Below are 20,460 nucleotides of genomic sequence, written 5' to 3' on the forward strand. Positions count from 1 at the left end.
TTGGCCTCTTCCCTCCTCAGCGTGTGAGTGGCAGCAGAATTATTGGAATCGTTCAGAAGGTTGGAAGTGGGGTGGAACTAATTGGCCAGAACTTAATCTTTCACAGCACTCTTTCTCATAAATCTGGAGACCGATGACAGTTCAGAAACATTGTGATGCTCTGTGAGACCTTTGTTCTTTGTTCTTGATCTTTAAAATGAGGGACAAATACCTGGTTATTAGAGACTTTATACAAATTAAAATAGTATTGTTAGATTAAATTTGCATTACCAACCTATCTTTAAGTTACTGATATCCCCATACAGGATTATTGCATAGTATAAACTGTTTTGTTTTGGAGAGTAATAAAACAACATTTTTATTATAGACAATGTTTCTTTTTGGAAGCTTGCTCAAGTAATATTCAAATATTTTAAGTGTTCCACACTTAAATATAAAGTATATAATGTGACAATATAGTAAAGGAATAATTCTGAGAAATAAAGTGATTTCAAAAGTATAAAGTCGCAGTTGAAAATTGTCATATTGGAGATTTTTAAAAATCACACTTGTGAGATGTAAAATCGTAATTAGCAGACATAATGCTGCAATTGTGAGATGCAAAGTCATACTGGGAGATAGAAACTCAAGTATAAAATAGTATAAAGTTTAAAAAATAAAATATAAGACAGTCTTCGTACAAGTTTATTCAGTGAGATATAAAGTCACAATAATGAGAAATAAAGTTACAATTGTTAGATACTGTGTAAAGTCACAATTATCTTTTTCTATTTTTTATTTTCTTTTTCTTAGAGGTGTAAGTTGATTGTTTTATTTCTTAATGTCTCGTGATGAGCCCTTTAGAAAATCTTCACTATTTTTGTTCAGCTTACTGTTAAACTGTTTATTTGTAGCTTTCATTTGGTTTCATGAAATCAGTCGACCAGAGCAGACTGATACAGTTGAACTGTGCTCAAATAAAGTGGTAAAATATCCTCTAGTGCCAGCTGTGCCACTGTTACAGTTTTTTACGATTGCTATGACAGATTTTTCAATACTTTTAACAATTTACCAAAACTCTTAACACAGTTAGCACTACATCCGCCTGTGTAAGCTATACTATTAACACATTTCTTGTTGCTTTAACACAAAATGCATACAATTAACACAAATTTAAAATGCTTGAACTTCTTTTACACACAAACTCAAACAAGACCAAAACAATGGATTTTAGCTGCCAAATTTACCAATGATTTAACACTGTATGTCAGAACAGATAACACCATGTTCTAAACCTAACCTTACAGGCTAAAGTCAAGGTAAACAGCTGTTCATATTGTGAATTGAAACACAAATATATTCCCTGACTTTTATTCCATTGCTCATGAGAAACAGCTTATTGAAGTTATGCAAATATATAAATCACAGCTGATTCCCATCTAGGAAGCACACTCAGGTGTTGAGGTTCTTTCAATCACATGATCATATGTTCTAAAAGAGGACTCTTTGGGCTGATCTTGTGTGGAAAAGAAACAATATAGAGCAACACAAAGAAAGAAAGAAAGAAAGAAAGAAAGAAAGAAAGAAAGAAAGAAAGAAAGAAAGAAAGAAAGAATGCCTGCAAGAGGGAGAGGAAGACGAGTACCAGGACAAGGGAGAGGAGTGGGGCAAGGACAAGGGCAAGGGAGAGGAGTGGGGCAAGGACAAGGGAGAGGAGTGGGGCAAGGACAAGGACGAGACAGAGGAGTGGGGCGAGGGAGAGGGAGAGGAGTTAGAATGCGTGGTGGCGCTCAAAGAAGGACCAGAGCTAGGGTAACTGATCAAATAAGAGCAACTATCATTGACCATGTCATAAACCATGGGCTATCATATAGAGAGGCTGGTGAACGAGTACAACCAAATCTCAGCCGGGACACAGTGGCATCCATTGTCCGTATTTTCAGAGAAACCAACAGGTAGGATATTGCTTCTCCTACAGCAAAGTGTACTGTAAATACTGTAATATTACCATTTACAGTATTAGAGTGACTGTATGCCTCCGGTCTCTAATATGTAACTGTATTTTGTTCCTCTAAGGATTCAACGTCTACCTCCCTCAGGGGGCAGAGGAAAGCTCCTGAATGAAGAACAGGAACTTGCTATTGTCAACATGGTGATTGCTGACAATGAAATAAAACTGAAGGACATTCAGTCCAGAGTTGTAGAGGACAACCTTGTCTTTGGGAACATTGCAGCAATCAGCATAACATCCATTTCTCGGACTCTAGCTAAACACAGAGTCCTAATGAAACAACTATACAAAGTTCCTTTTGAAAGGAACAGTGAGCGCATCAAAGAACTCCGTCACCAATACGTCCAGGTAAGGTTATGCAATACAGTCATTACTGTACTATACACAGTGTGTTTTGCAGTAAACTACTCTATAAACCTGGAGTACATTAGGACATACAGTAGATATACAGTACAGCACAGCATGTACATACACTGTGTCTAATTACTTTCAGAGAGTCATGGAGTTGGAGGCCAATCAAGTCCCACATGAAATTATCTATGTTGACGAGGCTGGCTTCAACTTGGCGAAAAGGCGTCGCCGTGGGAGAAACATAATTGGCAAAAGGGCCACAGTTACCGTGCCGGGCCAGAGAGGAGCCAACATCACCATGTGTGCCGCAATCTCCAACAATGGTGCACTCCTGCATAAATGTGAGATTGGCCCCTACAACACCGACTGCCTTCTCCTATTTTTAGAAGACCTGCACGAAAGATTGGTGCCAGAGGTAGAAAGGGGACAGGTGGGAGACCACTTGCCAATATATGTGATCACATGGGACAATGTGGCATTCCACCATTCCCGTGCAGTCACAGCATGGTTTGACGCCCATCCTAGGATGGTGTCCCTTTTCCTTGCTCCTTACTCCCCTTTCCTCAACCCCATTGAGGAGTTTTTCTCATCCTGGAGATGGAAGGTTTTTGACCATCGCCCACATGACCAAATGTCCCTCCTGGATGCAATGGATGCTGCATGCCAAGACATCACAGCTGAACACTGCCAGGGGTGGATAAGGCATGCAAAAAGATTCTTCCCACGATGCCTTGCCAGAGAAGATATCAGGTGTGATGTGGATGAGAACATGTGGCCAAATGCAGAAGACCGGGCAGATTAGAAGTTTACTTTGTTTTTTTTAATTATTATTCCGGTGCTTTTTCTGTTTGTATATCTTGCAGTAATGTCCTTTTGCAAATAAAGTCTTTACTGCAGCAATTCTGTCTCTGTCTTTTTTTTAGAACTGTAACTGTACATTCTATAAAGCTACTCTGAGATGGTCATTCATTTTTTGTGACAAAATGCATGCATTTACTAAACCCAACAAAACAAAAATGTAGAGAGGCTTCAAAAGAAACTACAGTGCAAAACACAATCTCTGATCAATACAATATACTGTACTGTCCATTGTATAAGGGCAGACCTGTCACATAAAATAATGCAGTTTCTGTAATTTCAGCTGATGATAGTGTTTTTTTTGTCATTGTGTTATGATTGACTAAATGTTCCTGTTGGAAGAGAACATGTGTTAGTGTTTTGAATAATTATTTGATTTTGAAACATGTTTGCAGTGTTTTGGTAGACATAGTGTATTGTGTTAGTGTATTATTGTATTTTGAAAATTAGATTTGGAGTTTAGTTTACAATGTGTGATTTTGAGCATGAAATTAACCGTTTTGCCAATTGTGTGTTGGTGTGTTAAGAGTTTAGGAAATTTGTTAAATGTATTGAAAAATCTGTCATAGCGATTGTAAAAAACTGTAAGTCATCGCTATATTATATTATAATATATTATATTATATTATATTATATTATATTATATTATATTATATTATATTATATTATATTATATTATATTATAATATATTATATTATATTATATTATATTATATTATATTATAGGGCCCTCTATTGGTGATCACATGCAGTTGCAGTTAGACATTTTGCCTCCACCTTTCATTCCTTGTCTGTAAAAAAAAAAAAAAAAAGGTTGTAAATTAAACAAAGATTATTAGAGTGTATTTTATAAGTAAATACTATTTAAGTCTTTCTACTTCAAAGTTTCCTTTTTAATTCAACATGTTACATGCCTTTTCTTTGTAACTGATTGTGAAAGTTATAGTTTCTGAGTAAAATTACACCAGTTCTTTTTTTCACTGTACTGTGAGTGAGAAGCTTTACAGTGTGTAACTGAAATATTTATGAAAATATGCAGCCTAGATATGTTAGACAGATTTGATTCATAAATTTTGCAGAACATATGTGCTATTAGTTGCATGGATACCTATACATAAAAAAAAGAAAATAAAAAACTTATTTGTAGATATATTTTCATATGTGATAAAAAAAATAGAAATAAAGAAAATCAGTCTATGGATATTAATAAAAATAATTGTATTCTTTATTGGTGTGACAAGATGACATTAGCAGAGTTGCTAACATATTTCTGCATCTTCTCACATGAATAATAAAACGTGTAAAGAAAGTTTGCATTTTTGAATCAAAGCATGGTTCAAAGTAAAGATATTTTACAATTAAATGAAAACAAGCAAATAAAAGTAACCATCTTTCTCCGAGATAGCTCTTATTTTTTCCCAGGTCCATATGGGTCGCTTGCACTCTCCCCTGCGTTCTCATCCCCACTCTGCAACTTGTGGCCTAGATTATGCGTGCCACAGGTAGGCAAAAGACATCCTCTGGGACTGTGAAGAACAGATATTTAGATGCCATAGATTTTCCTGGAAGAATTTTAGCTACTCATGTGAATGTGATTAATTCGTTCATAAATAGCTAAATTCATATTTCAATTTAATAATGTTAATTATAATTTCTCACCCAATGCGTCTGGTGAAATTTGACCTAAAAAGCAAGAAAAAACAAATTCAATATTACTAGCACATCTGTATAACAAACAACATGACTAAATAGACAAATCAAGACAGGACTTGGTATCATTAATATAGACTCAGATTTGTGTTCGCAAGGATAAATTATTGGATTGAATGTTGTTACGGTGACTCAGAATGAAATAATTCAAGTTAAAAAAAAAGGGGAAAAAAAGCTGTGTTTTTGTTACTGGGTACTTTATTTGCAGTCTTAAAATGTGATACAATGTTGTGTGTAAAAAATCTTTACATGAAATGATACTGAAAAAAGACACACAAGTTTAATTAAATTTTAAGAACATCTTAAACCCTCCACCTTCCCCAGCTCCACATGTCTAGATCTGCTATGGGATTATATATACTTATTCATACAGCAGCATATTTTATATGCTGACAGCAGTCTGTGTATCTATCACTAGCAAGTCCATACATGCTCTACTCAAGCATGTATATCAGATCTAGTCCACAAGACCAAATACATTAACAATGTCATGCTCATTAATATACTAAAACTATTCAGAGAGTTGTCGTGATTGACATTCTTACTTATGAACAGCAGTAAATTACTACAAATATTAGCCATATGGTTACAGTGACAGAGGAAACACTGTTTATGAAAAGAGTAGATTTCATCATGTTTATTGAAGAAATGAAGACATTTTTCTTACCTGATTTAAGGAAAAGAAAAAGAGCCCAACATGCATAAGATGGTCAGAATTCTGCATATTTACTGCTTTCCCACCCTAGTCTGTTAACATCATTCACGCTGTTTTATTTAGTCATCATTAAGCATGTTTGTGTGTATTTATACCTGGTCTGATTGGTCCCACTATCTGTGAAGTTCCCCTCGGTGACATTGAGAAAAGATTCCATGTGAGATCCACTGCTGAAAATGAATGCAATGCAGTAGAATTTGGTCTATTTTGAGGACAATATTCCAAATATGCTTGAAAATATCTTACCTTGTGCTATTAGGATTGGGAAGCCCAAGAGTGTAGCTGAGGATCAGAGAGCTGAGAGTCCAGACAAGAAACATGCTGCTGTTCATCACCAGCACTGACTTACTGAACAGAGTGAATATAAAAGTGAGGCAGACCAGAGCTGAATGAACTATGTATTTCTTTCTCAGAGGATTCAAAGCTCTTTAAATATGTTAGGCATCTGTATATGTGTGTGATTCCCACAGGCAGGAGTTGGTTTTGTCCTCGAATGAGACAGGCAGAGACGATTAATTAGACTTTATCAATGTTTTGTAGTATAAAGAGAGAAAATAAGTCACCATATATTAAACAAATCAATTCCTAGAGTCACAATGTTGGACCATAATCATGGGAAAACCTCTGATTTTGCTCTGAAGTGTGTGGATATTCATTTACTTACAAGGTATTTCAACAAAGTGTGTTTTTATTTTGAGAAAGAACATTCTGTCAGCCATATCTTTTGTTAATGTCAAACCACATAACTGCATTAACTGATCTATTATCTGTTGTTTCAGGGCTGTAGTAATCTTGTAAAGTCTAAATAAGCTTTGCAGATCTCTATTAGCAAGGGTTTAAATAATGTTCTTCATGCTTGTTCAATGAACCATTATTGCATATGCACCTGTGAAACAAGTGTAACAAGGGGTCATGTCTCAGTTCTTTATGTCTCAGTTATTTGACTTTTTATGTTTTAATGTATATGTTAAGAAATTGGCTGGAAATAAAAGCTGTTGAATTTTATAGGACATTGTATATTGTGTAAATTCATTATTAATAATAAATATTCAGAAACAGAAGTCAAGAAAATACGTTCTTTTAAAAAAATAAAGGAAAGATAATGTAAAAAAAAAAATCAGCTTCCTCTTAACATACATGAAACAAACTTAGCACATATAATGTCTCTTATAGATTTGTCATACGGTTTTGCAATCCAACACAAAAGACAATTTAATCTAATCTAATTATTAACTAAGCAGGAATTATTAACTAAGGAGACAGGAACGAAACTGAAGGAAACAAGAACAATAACTCAATAAAATTAAATGTGGCACTGGCAGTTATGAATTCCCATGGATCACTGGTCATGTCCCCAATCTCATTTCCAGTCTGTAGCAATGACCCCAGGTTCCACAAGGAGCAAGTGGACAGAAGACAAAGCCTTCGGCTGAAATGAAAGAGAATCTCAGGCACCAAGAAATACTGAATGAGGATTTCAAATGGAATATCCTGTCCTTTTGACAGTAAGGAAATTATTTAAAGGCCATTTGCTGCGATACAAATAGTGAATCTGTTGAGTGTCAAAAAGAATGAAGGTGATGCAGAGAGTGACACGGGAATAATGAGACAGGAAGTTATTTGTTCTACTTTATGGTGACATTTCGCTAGTGATTTAAAACGATTAAGGAAAGCTGTCATGAATGACTCCATTTTCATTTGGCATTTTAGATGAGTGTTCCTAACAGAGGCCGAAAACACAATGTAATTGTTATCAGCGTGATTATGAACAAAACAAGCATTCTTTGTGCATGTAGTCTTTATGTTATATGTCAGAAGGGCAGCATGCATTAATGAACTAATTAACAACTACAATGGGAATAATGATTCCATTATTTTAAATGCAAATGTTAACATTATTTTTAAATACAAGAAAAACACAGCACATTACAGAATAAATAGAGTTTATATTTATATACAAGCTACCAGTAAAAAGCTTGGACAAGTTTGCACATGCAAAAAAAAAATATATATATATAATATATATATATATATATATATATATATAATATATATATATATATATATATATATATATATATATATATATATATATATATATATATATATATAATATAATATAATATAATCTTGCATGCATTTAAAAAAATAATGATAAACGCATGACTTACAGAGAATGCCTTTTTTTATCCTTATTTCGGAACTAGGAAAAGTCAAAACGATTGGTTTAAATGAGAGAACTGTTTTGGCATTCTGTAGGACTCAAAATTTTCTATACCTTTTCGTCAGATTGGTCTTGATATACTCTGTGGAGTTCCTCTCTGTAACATTGGGAATAGTCTCCATGTGACATCCACCGTTGAAAAGAATACATCATAAGTATGGATTAGGGTTTGGGAAAATTATTATTATTATTTTTTTGTGGAAGAAATACATGTTAACTTATAGGTATGCATGAAAATATCTTGCTTTGTGCTATTAATGGTGGAAAAATCAAGACTCTAGCAGAGGATGAGAGAGCCGAGAGTCAAGACACATGCTGTTCATCACCAGCACTGACATACTGAACAGAATGAATGTGAATGAAGCAGACCAGAGCTGAATTAAGCTTATATATAATTCCCTGATTATTCAAAAGCTCTAATCTTTTTGGGATCTGAGTTGTGTGCAATTCCCATAAGCCGGAGTAGATTTTGTCCTTGAATGAGACGGGGACAGAGAAGAGTGATGTGACTTTATCAGTGTACTTTAAAAAACATTTTGTAGCTGAGAGTAAGAAACCACAGAATGATGAATCACTTCCTATCATCTTAAGGTCTTTGCACACCGAATCCGAAATTTTCGCATATGTTTTTTCCGGGGTTTTTTTTTTTTTTTTTCGTATTCATCATCCTTTCCTATCAAAATGCATACTATGGATGCGAAAACACTGAAAATTGAACCTGATCTGAATTTTTTTTTTTTATGTCCGAAAATTTCAGACTCAGTGTGCAAAGACCTTTAGACCTATACAGTAAACTTTGATGAATACGTTTTTAGTTTTCAGTTAGACTTTGATGTGTGTGACAACCAGTGTTGTGCTTGTTACTCCAAAAATTTTATTTATTACTCGTTACTAGATACTTTTTTCTAAAGTAACATTATTACTTTACTTATTACTTTCTGGCAACAGTAATTAGTTAAATTGCTAGCAACATTACTTTCCTACACGCCCCACAGAAGTTGTAATTGTGTATCATTCTTCCCCATAAAAATCTTCTATACTTCTGCCTCATCATTTGGCCAAAATCTACATTGAATCGCAGTCAGAAGTTATTACAAACACTTAGTGGTGATTGATAGTGAGTAAACGTGTTGTATTAAAGAAGTGCTCATTAACACAGATTTAGACAGATTTGTGAACAATATTTAAGAGAAATAGACCTTTTGTGTACATAGAAAAAGTCTTAAATCTTTGAGTTCAGCTCATGAAAAATGGGGCAAAAACAAAGTGTTGTGTTTATAATATTATTCAGTATAGTTAGTTGCCCAACACTGGTGACAATAGAGTGATAATATGATTTTCAAGAACTGGCACCAAAGCACTTCATTTCTCATTTCTTATGATTATTAACATCATGTGGTTTTACATTTGCTTTTTATATTTTTTATTGTATACTAATATATTGTAAATAATATACCAATATATTACTAATATAATACTAAAATAATACACATTTTTACTATTGTTTTTTAACATCAGACATTCATTACACAAAATCAAAGATTCCAGTCAGACTCCATTACTTTAATAAACTGCAAGTCACAGTTCTGAAGACATAATTTAACATTTTAATAACATCTCACCATGCAAAGTTCTTTGCAGTGCTCAAAGTGTCACCCTATAAAAATTTAAAAGAAAGATTTCAGAGATCCAAAGATGTCCAGTTAGCATTTTAAGTTATTTGAGACTGATTTAAATTGGGTCACTAAGTGAACGGTTGTTTTGCAGTCCAATATTATGATATTACCTTTCAAATGAATATATATGACATTACCTTTCAAATGAAAGAACTTAAAGGTCTAAAAATTATTTATAATAAATTATTTTAACTTAATCTCTTGTGGTATATAATGTCTTTTACACAATGGGTAAAATAGCACATATTTTTGTCATATATATATATATATATATATATATATATATATATATATATATATATATATATATATATATATATATATATAAATATTATATAAAACTTTATTATTAGGAGCACTAACAAAAATGTCCTCTTCTTCACTCTTGGGAATGGCAAAATACACATCACAGAACATCACATTAACAACACATCATTATTTAATCTTTGTAAAGGGGTTCCAGCTTCAGCAATATGGATGAGATCAAGAAGTAAAACTTGTTTCTTCTCACGTCTGCCCAGGTCAGACCATGCCCCCACGGGGGTATCGGCTTATCGGAAGTCTTCTGCTGAAAACATGCCCTTGGCCCGTCGCAGGATGGAGTCTTTGGAGGCGTCATACGGATGCTCTTTTGAAGGAATCTCCAGAACGGCCGGGATCGACTCCATGTGGGCATCTATAGCGTGACGAATCATCTCTGCGATGAACTGGTTGATGAGGATGATGCCAATGTCACTGCGAGCCAGGAAACTCCTGGAAATAGATAGAACTGATGTTAAAAATCAAGTTAAAAATGACCTGTGCTGTGTATTATAAAATTATGCAGACTACTATTCTCAGTCAAAATTTATTATTTGAAAACTATAGATAGACAGACAGACAGATAGACAGTGTGTGTTTGTGTGATGAACCTTATAACAATGATAAAAAATTATTATAATAGGCAAAATCTCATACATATATGATTGCACCATTTTTTATTTTATTTTATTTTTTATGGCTGTTATATGAATTGTAATAGGTATGATCTTAAATCATTCAGTCATCAAATCCTATCCTACTTGAAGGTCTCCTCTATCTCTGCGATGCTAGTGTCCTTTTCCACCACCAAGAAATTGGGTTTTCGGTTTTTGTTCAGCTCTCCGATCCCACCGAGGAGGAATCCGGTACACGTGTCTTCATCCCCTATAACGGCGATCAGTTTCCCCCGTCCAAGCATTTTGTCTTTTTGCTTATATTCGTTGAAATAACAGACGGAACGGATGAAATGTTTCTTTTTCCGTACTGCGGGATCATATGCTTAAATCAGCTGACTACTGGAGAGATGCACTTCCGTTTTGACTAACCCGTGAGCGCTGATCTGGGATCTGTGCTGCTTGTGTTATTGTGCAAATCTGATGGCTAAATGAGAATGATTAACTCTGTAATCATTTCGCGGATATATCACCTGTTGTACATTCCCGGGCATTAAAAAAAAAACATAAAAGTGATGTCAAATTTACAGAAAAAGATGCGACGTTGTAAACACGCGACGCCTGCGTGCTCGTCAGTCACGTGAGGCGGGGTGTGCAGGAACACAACAGTGTGAATTCATCTGCACTGCCTAAAAATGGTAAATACAAGGTTTACTATGGGAGTATTTGTCCAGCTTATTATGTCTTTTGATGGAAAGTTTTTGATGTTGTGAGCGCATGCGTACGGAAAACAGAAAAAGTGATAGAGATTGTAAAAGATGTGATAAAAATGAGAAGCCATTAGCCAGATGAGCTCTGCTGATTTTATTTCCTGTATTATCTTGTGTTGAATTGCAGACCACCGCTCTGACCCAAGGTTTAGAGAGAATACCCGATCAGACCGGCTATTTGGTTATCAGTGAGGAAGGAGTACTGGCGGTAAGTCATATGAAAATTAACCATGGTTTTACTACAAATAAAACCAAAAAACCATGGTTACTATAGTTAAACCATGGTAACTACAAATTAACCATGGTTTTGCTAAATTAACCATAGTTTAACCATGGTATTTGTAGTAAATCTGTGGTTATACAAATGGTAGTCAACACGCCAAAAAACCATAGTTTTACTATAATAAAACCATGGTTATTTTTCGTAAGGGATTAAACACTAAATGTGCAGTAAAGTTCATCACCTTACATTTTGCAACCACTTGACATGATGAAATGTCTTGAAAAACAAATTCCAGTAGAATTGTCCAAACAAACAGGACATTTTAATGTAATATATAATTTATATTAAATAAAAATACGGATGTGTGTGTAAATGGGGAAAGATAGATGGATGGATTGATTGATGGATAGATCTTGCCCTGTTACAGTCCGCAGGAGAGCTGGAGAATGACGAGCACACAGCAGGAGTGATCATGCAGATGGTCAGAACAGCTTGCCGTTTCAGATTGCATGGGACAGCTGAGCCCCCTTTTAAACGCATGTCAGGTAACAAATATACATATTTTCAAGTGGACCTCTACATCCCACACAGGTGAATCTCTTGAAGCCTGCCAGTAATGTGTTTGTCTATAATTTCTAATTTTGCTTTTTCATGATACAATTTCCCCTTATCTGTCATTACTGTAATATATAAAATAAACATATTTATAACACAAATATGCTTGCTTAATTGTAATTTAAACAATTGTGTCCTGATTTCGATATTACAGCAAAATCTATGTAAATTTGTCACTTAGTAAATATCCTGATGCCCTTATAATGTTTTTTTTTTTTTTTTTTTTTTCTCACAGTGATGTTTGAAGATTACGTTTATGCTGTGACCATCTCCGGACAGAGAATTTTTGTAGTCAAAAGGCAGAACAACCAGCGGGAACCTGTTATTGTGTAGTAAAGAGGACAATATGGACTGATCTTACTTATTATTACAAGTTCAAAATGGTGCCCTCACATTGAAATGACCCGGCCATTACCACCATCTGATGTTTAGCACAATCACACTCAATTTCTTTTGTAAAAGATTTAATTACACAAATTTGAGGGTGGTGTCCGGTATAATTGTCCTGAGCCAGAGTAACTGAATGGGTTTTTCTTGTACAATTACAATGTTACAGACTGGTTAAGGGGTTCATCTGATGTCTTTTCATGCAGGAGTAAATTCTGTCAATATTTTAGCTCCCATTTATGCTTGAGTGGTCACATTTACGATATTACTGGATGTATACTATATGCGTAAATACATTTAACCAGTACAATCCATTAACCTATGGTTTCCTCATACAAATACAGGACCCTTACGGACCTGCTTATCGCATCATATTTTTATGCAGGAATCATAATAGACTGGAATCATGTATACAAACATGCATTAGCCACGGAAGCAGTTTGTCTTTGACAGTTTTACACTGGGTGTTATAATTTCATTAGAAGTTTCAGATTCCAGTGTGAGACTTTGTAGTGGGGTGAATGTATTTTCCCTTGGATCTGTGATAGCTTATGTGCACTGAATCCTTTTTACGGTCTATTTACAAATGTGTTCAATTAACATGCTTGAAATCACATCTTTGAATTATTGCATTAACTGTAATATATTAAATAAAGTACTATGCATATTTGACTTTCCTTTTTTTTTTTTTCTTTCTTTCTTTTTTTTTGGGGGGGGGGGGGTGTTGTAGAAAGTAAAGCTTTGAATTATTTGTGGTTGAAACAATGAATGCTGAATAATTAAATATTATACTATAACCTTTATTTCAGAGCTTAAAATGTTTGTCTTGGTTTTACCATTCATTAAGCTTATACTGAATACTTAATAAAGTAAAATATAAATACATATTCAAATACATTTAAATGATTCCACTCATTAACATAATGTAGAGCAAGAATAGTTTTTATTTAACTAACCTATTACGAATTGACAAAAGTGCTTTAGTCTGACATAATCTTGACTGAATGACCGGTACTGTATCGTAATCATAACCGTTATTAAAATTTAATAGTGCTTCATAAACTTGAAGGAAACTTGTTTTCCTATAACGTAGTCAGGAATGAAATGCTTTATGAGAGTACATTTTGGAAATCACTCATTATTCCAGAAGTCCTTTATGCTTTTATCCCTGTCTTCCACTAAAATAGTACAATATTTGCCTTAATATTTCATCTCTGTTTTATAGCAATACACACTTATACTATACAAAGTCAAATGACTAATAAGGCTTTAAAAAAAGTAATATATGGAAAGAGTGACAAAGAAAGGGGAAAAGTGCTTTAGAACAGGAACTGATTACAAAGTCCCTAAATGTGTTGAAACAAACCAAGAACATTTCAACATTTACTGAACTGTAACATATGTTATTTATTTGCATCTTTGTTCTTAATAGTTAGACAGTTTTCATATTCTTTAGATAACCAGTCTAGTCCCACATTGAGATCTGTTCCTTGGGTGGCACATGTGGCCTGAACATAACACTGACAAAAAGGGAAAATGAAGCAATTCCTCAACATATGTAAAAGCAAAAGAGTAATGAAAGTAGATGTACTACTGTTAAGACACTTAGTAAACATTGCATTAAACTCACTGTCTGTCTTTCCAGATTTTGGCAGGTCAATACTAGCAGCGCTGCCTATCTCAGTTCAACCTCCTGTGGCTGAATAAAAACAGAGCAAGATGCTTTTAGAAACAGCCCCACAGTGCACAGTTTACTAAAGAAGTGTGTGATGTTATAGCACAAATCGCTCATAAGGTTTTGGAGAGTTTTTTTTTTAAGAGGACACAAGGCAGTGCAAGATGATCCACAGAAAAATAGTTACAAAAAAGAAGAAAAAAATGACAGAATGTGATAATTATTATTTTATTTTATTTTTTTGTACCGGACAAATCATGTGATTATAATTTTTTCACATATTTTAAGAGTACTCCGATGGTGTAAAATATTCCAGAATTATGTTTACGCATGCTACGGTGACAGTAGGAGGCAGTAGTGCACTTTTAATTTTGCGAATCGCAGTTAAACATAACAAAGAAGAAGAACCTTACCCCTTTTCCGAAATCAAGGTTATGGTTAAACTCCTCTAAAACTAAAACAAAGAGACGTTTTTGTTACTTGAAATAAAATAAATATTATTTAAAAACAAAATACACATAAATAAACCTATACTTCAGCCAGAAACATTTCTCACTGTCAATTAGTTAACTGAAATAAGAAGTAATGAAAAGAATAGACATTGAAATAAAACTGAGAAGAAATACACCTTTAGAATATTTTAGAATAATATTTTAACTAAAGTTAAACTGAAAGCATTTAATCTAAAAATAAAAACTAAACATTTTAATTCTTAATTATTATTATATTTAATTTGTATTAAGATTTTTGTCTTAAGGTTTAATAAACTGTTAGAATTTAAAAAGAAAAAAAAGGGGGGGGGGGGTTAATATTATTGTACATGGGTTTTAAAGGTTAATACTGCCACACTGGAATATCAAATAGAATATAATGCTAATGCCAAAATATGCACATTTGTTATACATAACTTTGATTTTGAAAGCAATGAGACTTCTTAAAGTATCAATAGGTGGCGGTACTGACCGTTTAATTTTGAGAACCGAATTAACCACAATAAGCAAAGTACTGAATTTTTCCATTTCTATTCATATTTATTATATGGATATTTTTATAGATAGCATTTTTTTAAGAAAAATTGAATATTTTGCCATATAATATCGTTTTGTAATGCACTATTTTGTAATACTCTTAAACTTTTAATTTTCACTCAAACGTCACTTCCCATCCAGGAAGCGACGGCTGCGAGTAAACAGGACACGTACCCGGGTAATGCGATATTTCTTCCTTTAAATACGTTTATATGATCAGCAAATGAAATTAACCTTACATTCTAAGGCAAGAAATACAGGATTGTGTCAATTACAGTAAAGTAATACATTACGGTCTCAATTTCTTCCATTCCTCCTTGTTTATTCCCTTTGCCAAATGTTGACCTCAGTGAACAACTTCCAATATGGTATATACAGTCCAGCATTAGTTTGAGAAACATTACCCATAATCAGTGTTTGTATTCACAGATGGATCCAAAGATCCTGAATCAGGATATGCAGGTGCAGCTGTATAACGTTATATCCCAATGAGTGTTTTTTATATTAAGAAAAGAGTAACCAATCATTTGTCAACACAATTATTGGCAGTATAATTGACCCTGCAGTGGATAGAGGAGAAGAAAATAAATAACACTCTCATTACATCTCATAGCTACTCATCACTTGAAAGTATATAATCTGGCAGGTCATCGTTTAGGATGGATATCATAGTTGAGATATTCCGTATGATGTACAATATAAAAGTTACGGGTATATTTACATGTTTCATTTGGGTTCATGCTCATGTTGGTGTGGAGGGAAATTATAAGGAGGTTATTCTGGCTAAACAATCTCTTAAGAATAAAGCAAGTAGATCTACAAGTACCATTGATAAAGCAGAAGCTAAAGGACTCATTAGAACATTATGTACAATTATTAGTATGGCATGTATATTGGCATAGAATAAAACAGGTAGACATTTATACAAAAATGAGTCATTGCTGGGAGGAGGGAGAGCAGGAATTGAAAGGAAGGAAGTATCCTAACTCAGATTAGAATGGGTCATACTGGACTTAACTACATTATATAAAACTGAAATCGCCCAGCTGGGGAATGCATTCACTGAAGCCAACTAGAAACAGCTGATCATGTAATACTTCATTGTAGGAAATAAGCCTACAACAATGGGAGACGTCATCTTATTCAGTCATTGAAAAGGTAAAACGCCTCAACTTTATCAGGTCTTTTATGGAAAATGGCAAGTAAGATATATGATGATATTATTACATTTGAAGAAAGTAAATTAAACAAGAAAGTTTTTGTTTTTGCTTGTTGTTTATTTTTTTATTTATTTTTTTTCAATCCTATATACAAGCAAATATCCTGATCCCTTCTCCGGTCCAGTTGGTGGTGGTAATGCACCAATAAATTAAGTTGCCAAATGCTGCCAAAAAAAAAAAAAAATGTTTTGCACAGTGTTTTAGTTCAAAATGTCACAATGTGGGATTTAATATAATGTATGTATTCTAACACCTTTACAATTTGGTAACTAGTTAAAGGCAACAATCAACAATATGAGCAATAAATACAGTCAGTATTTTCTTAAAATACCAGACACAAGCTGTCTCAAAGACTAACAGCAAACAAAAAAGTTTAATGACGAATTATAAGTATTTTATTTTCCTTTTATAACTTGTGCCTTCCATGGATAATTCTGAAGTGTGAAACAAACATTATTCACAAAAGCATTTTGGAGATGTTTAGGTTTGAAGCAAAACTCCGAATATCGTGTTTACTTTCTAGGTGGAAATCACATCAGAGAGTATGAAACCCGACTGACACTGGTACACCATGGAGAAGTTCGGTATGAGCTTTGGTGGAGGCCCAAGCAAGAAGGAACTGCTGGAAACCATTGAAGTGCAGAAGAAACAGCTTGTGAAGTATCAGACACGTTTTAAAGATGTTGTCAGAGCATACCAAAGCCTACTTAAGGAAAAAGAGGCATTGGAAGCCAGCCTGAAGGTTCTGACCATTTCGCAAGAGGTTGATTTAAGCCAGCATGGTGATAACCTGTCGTTTGGTGGAGGTTCAGAAAACGCTGAACGACCTTTGCCCTCTGACCTTGGGGATGACCGATCTTCACTTCACAGCGAAGACAGCCTGGATACAGCAGCCTCTGCTGAAACGGCCACTAGCGTCACCAGCAACAGTACTAAAGGAGACCAAATAGAGGAGGACCAAAGCTGTTCTGTAGATGGAGCCATCGCTGGGACTGTCGCAAACGCGATGCCCCAGCAATCTGAGGAGGCGAGTGGGTCTGAAAGTGGTATCAGCTCCAGCAGCAGTGGATGTACAGAGATGCCGCAATCTGCAGCGGACACAGACCGCCGTGTCATCCAACTAAAGACGCAGCTGTCCACTCTGACCAGTTCCTTAGCCACCGTCACTCAAGAAAAATCCAGAATGGAAGCTTCATTCCAGGCGGACAAGCGCAAGATGAAGCAGGAACTGGAGGAGCTACAGGTCAGGATGGAGGAAGAGCAGAAGCAGCACCAGGTGGAGATTCAGAGCTTGCAGGAGCAGCTGGCGGAGAGCAAAGCCCGCGTCATCACCCAGCAGCACGAACGGGAGCAGGAGCAGGGCGATCATGCACTCATGCTCCGAGAGCTCCAGAAACTCCTGCAGGAGGAGAGGGGACTGAGACAGAATGCCGAACTCAAACTGGAGGATGCACGAGAGGCATTGGCTGAAGCCATGCAGGCAGCAGACCGAGGGATAGATTATGAAACACAGCTTAAAGAGATCACTCAGGAACGAGAGAAGCTGAGGAAGAGCCTAAAGGCTGCAGCAGCGGAGAAGAGCAAACCTGATCCACGGGTCGAGGAGCTCCAGCAAGAGATTGCAGAGCTCAAAGCTCACTTCAACCAGCAACTTCAGCAGGAAATTAGAAAGGTACATTTCAAAGAGGTCATATCTTACAGTTTTGTATTGAAGTCCACGACATCTGAGGTTTCCAGTATTTATTCATACCACCCACTTGACTAAACAGGCACTTTTTCAACTTTGAATTGTAATATTGATGCACCCCTAGATAAACGTTCACTCACTTATTCTTAATTAATTAGGCTGGCTGATATAATCATTGCAGGGGTGTCCAGTCCTGCTACTGGATGGCAAATGTCCTGTCAAGTTAAGCTCAAATCTGCTCAAAGACGCTTGCCTAGAATTTTCTTGTAATCCTAAAAACTTTATTAGTTGATTTAGGGCTGTTTAATTAATATTGAAGCTAAACTCTGCAGGATAGTCGCCCTCCTGGAGCAATATTGGACACCCCTGGGCTGTTGCAAATCTAAACATTTATTCTAATTTCCTTTGTGAATCTTTGCAGGTGGCACAAGCAGATGAGCGTCTCCGAGAACAGGCACAAATGGAGGAAGCACGAGTTGCCAGCCTTGAGGAGCGAGTGTCTGAGCTCTCCGATCTACTGGGTGCCTGCGAGAAGGCCAGACAGAAGGACCAACAAAACGTTCAGAGGCTGCGAGAACGCATCCTTCAACTCGACACTGAGAATAAAACCCTCGCCATCGCAGCAGTCAACAGATCAATGACCTCCGATTTCAACATCGATGACACCAACTTGAACGTGGACGCGTTGAAAGACAAACTCGAGCAGGTTAAGAAGTTACTCCTCCTTGCTGCGCAAAAATCTCAAGACCAGAGTCTGGACATCGAAAGGCTAATGGAAGGAGAAAAGAACCAGGAAGTCTCAGAGAGTGAGAAGGCTTCAATGCTTCACTACCAGCAAGAGCTCCGGCAGCTTAGGGAGGAATTTGAGCGTTACAAAATGAGGGCGCAGGGTGTTTTGAAAAACAAGAACACAAAAGATGGCAACCAGGCCAAAGAGTTAGAAGAAGCACGTGACCAGCTGGCCGAGCTCAAAGAGAAGTACATCAACCTTCGTATAATTTCAGACGAAGCGGAAGTCCAGCACAAACGGGACCTGGAGGAGCGGCAACAAGCGCTTGTAGTTCTTCAGCAGACCCACAAACAGGAAGTGGAGAGGCTGGAGGCTCAACACAGGGAGAACTTCTTGCGGCTTGAGGAAGAGTTGCACAAACAGAGAGATCGCACCATGGCTCTTCTTGCGGAAAAAGACCTTGAGCTGGAGCGACTCCGGGCGGCCACGGTGATCGGCTTTGGAAGGCAAGCTACAAATAACAGTACAGCGATAGAAGGAGGTGACCAAGAGGAAGCTGATCCAGAACAAGAAGAAAGCGAAATTATTGCTCAAACTCTAAAACTAGCTGGTCCCAACGAGCCAACTTTATTGTTGTATGCCGAACAGCTGGCACGCAAGGAGGTGGATGTGGCCATCTTGCGCAAACAAAAGCATCGTCTAGAAGAAGACTTGCATCAGCTTCAAGGAAAGCTGATTGCTAATGGTGAGAGGCATGAAGAAGAGGTCGCTGAGCTACGGTGCCAGTTGGACAAGCGTATTCGGGACCAGGGGAGAGATGGGGCCAACCTTGAGTATCTCAAGAACGTCATTTATAGGTTTCTCACGCTCCATGACACCAGAGGGCGCCAGCAAACACTCACGGCCATTTTGACAATTTTGCACTTTAGTCCTCAAGAGAAACAAGCCGTGCTAAAGCAGCAACACCACAGTTGGTGGACGACAGGGATGAGATGATGCAAACGATTTGAGAAGAGAGACTTATGTGCTGACTTGTGTACGGTTCTATTGTGCTGAGATAAATATTAATTTATTTTTATTCACCACTTTTTTTGTGTGGAGTGTGAGAAGGTACCAAATAACAGGAGCCACAATGTGGATATGTTTCCGATAATGACATGTACTCCAATTATTGCATGACAGGATACTACACACTCTATGAATGGTTTGAATCCAGAATTGTATCATGTAACATAGCTAACCAGTCATCCAGAACTTTCCTCCTGTGTGTGCAACATAATTAGATCTTGACACCATTGTCATTGATTTTGTAGAATAACTGGAGATGTAATGTAACACTATTTGGTTAATTTGAAAGGTTAACATCTACAGAAGGGCTTATGCCAAAGAAAATGTTCTTAAAAAGCTCTAGCAGTCTTTTACAAGGGAATCTAGCAAGTAATGCCTTCAGGCAACAGCACTTTTCATATATTGACACAAGGAACTCCATGTATATATTTTAACACACAAAACTAATTCCAGGGTTATTATCGGGAATATGTATTATTAATAAAAAAAATACATGTAAAAATCTAACAGTTGTTTTGAGTTTTTAAACCTATAGCAGTTTTGAATTTTATCTTAAGCGTGATGTGAGCTTCTTTAACATCGTAAAGATCTTTTTTGGATGTGTTTTACTGAGCTGTTG

General features: G+C 35.9%; 3 protein-coding genes across 4 annotated transcripts; 2 read left to right on the top strand and 1 right to left on the bottom strand.

Moving 5' to 3' along the window:
- Positions 1 to 9,395: 9,395 nt before the first annotated feature.
- Positions 9,396 to 10,843, bottom strand: LOC132098990 (V-type proton ATPase subunit F). The gene is made up of 2 exons (XM_059505328.1): positions 10,586 to 10,843; positions 9,396 to 10,277 (listed from the first exon to the last, which is right to left on the bottom strand). The coding sequence occupies exons 1-2, from the start codon at positions 10,741 to 10,743 to the stop codon at positions 10,076 to 10,078; spliced, it is 360 nt and encodes a 119-aa protein (XP_059361311.1). The 5' UTR covers positions 10,744 to 10,843; the 3' UTR covers positions 9,396 to 10,075.
- Positions 10,844 to 11,033: 190 nt separating this feature from the next.
- LOC132098392 (ragulator complex protein LAMTOR4-like) lies at positions 11,034 to 13,103 on the top strand. Its single transcript, XM_059504517.1, has 4 exons — positions 11,034 to 11,136; positions 11,336 to 11,416; positions 11,859 to 11,976; positions 12,282 to 13,103. The coding sequence occupies exons 1-4, from the start codon at positions 11,134 to 11,136 to the stop codon at positions 12,377 to 12,379; spliced, it is 300 nt and encodes a 99-aa protein (XP_059360500.1). The 5' UTR covers positions 11,034 to 11,133; the 3' UTR covers positions 12,380 to 13,103.
- Positions 13,104 to 15,193: 2,090 nt separating this feature from the next.
- Positions 15,194 to 20,207, top strand: LOC132098992 (GRIP and coiled-coil domain-containing protein 1-like). Of its 2 annotated transcripts, XM_059505330.1 has the most exons (3): positions 15,194 to 15,314; positions 16,880 to 18,028; positions 18,465 to 20,207. In XM_059505330.1, the coding sequence occupies exons 2-3, from the start codon at positions 16,928 to 16,930 to the stop codon at positions 19,767 to 19,769; spliced, it is 2,406 nt and encodes an 801-aa protein (XP_059361313.1). In that variant the 5' UTR covers positions 15,194 to 15,314; positions 16,880 to 16,927; the 3' UTR covers positions 19,770 to 20,207. The 2 variants fall into 2 exon arrangements, with proteins under 2 accessions (XP_059361313.1, XP_059361312.1); XM_059505329.1 differs by lacking the exon at positions 15,194 to 15,314 and having other exon boundaries at positions 16,543 to 18,028.
- The last annotated feature ends 253 nt before the right edge of the window (positions 20,208 to 20,460 follow it).

This window comes from Carassius carassius, chromosome 22, assembly GCF_963082965.1.
Source record: "Carassius carassius chromosome 22, fCarCar2.1, whole genome shotgun sequence".
NCBI lineage: Eukaryota > Metazoa > Chordata > Actinopteri > Cypriniformes > Cyprinidae > Carassius > Carassius carassius.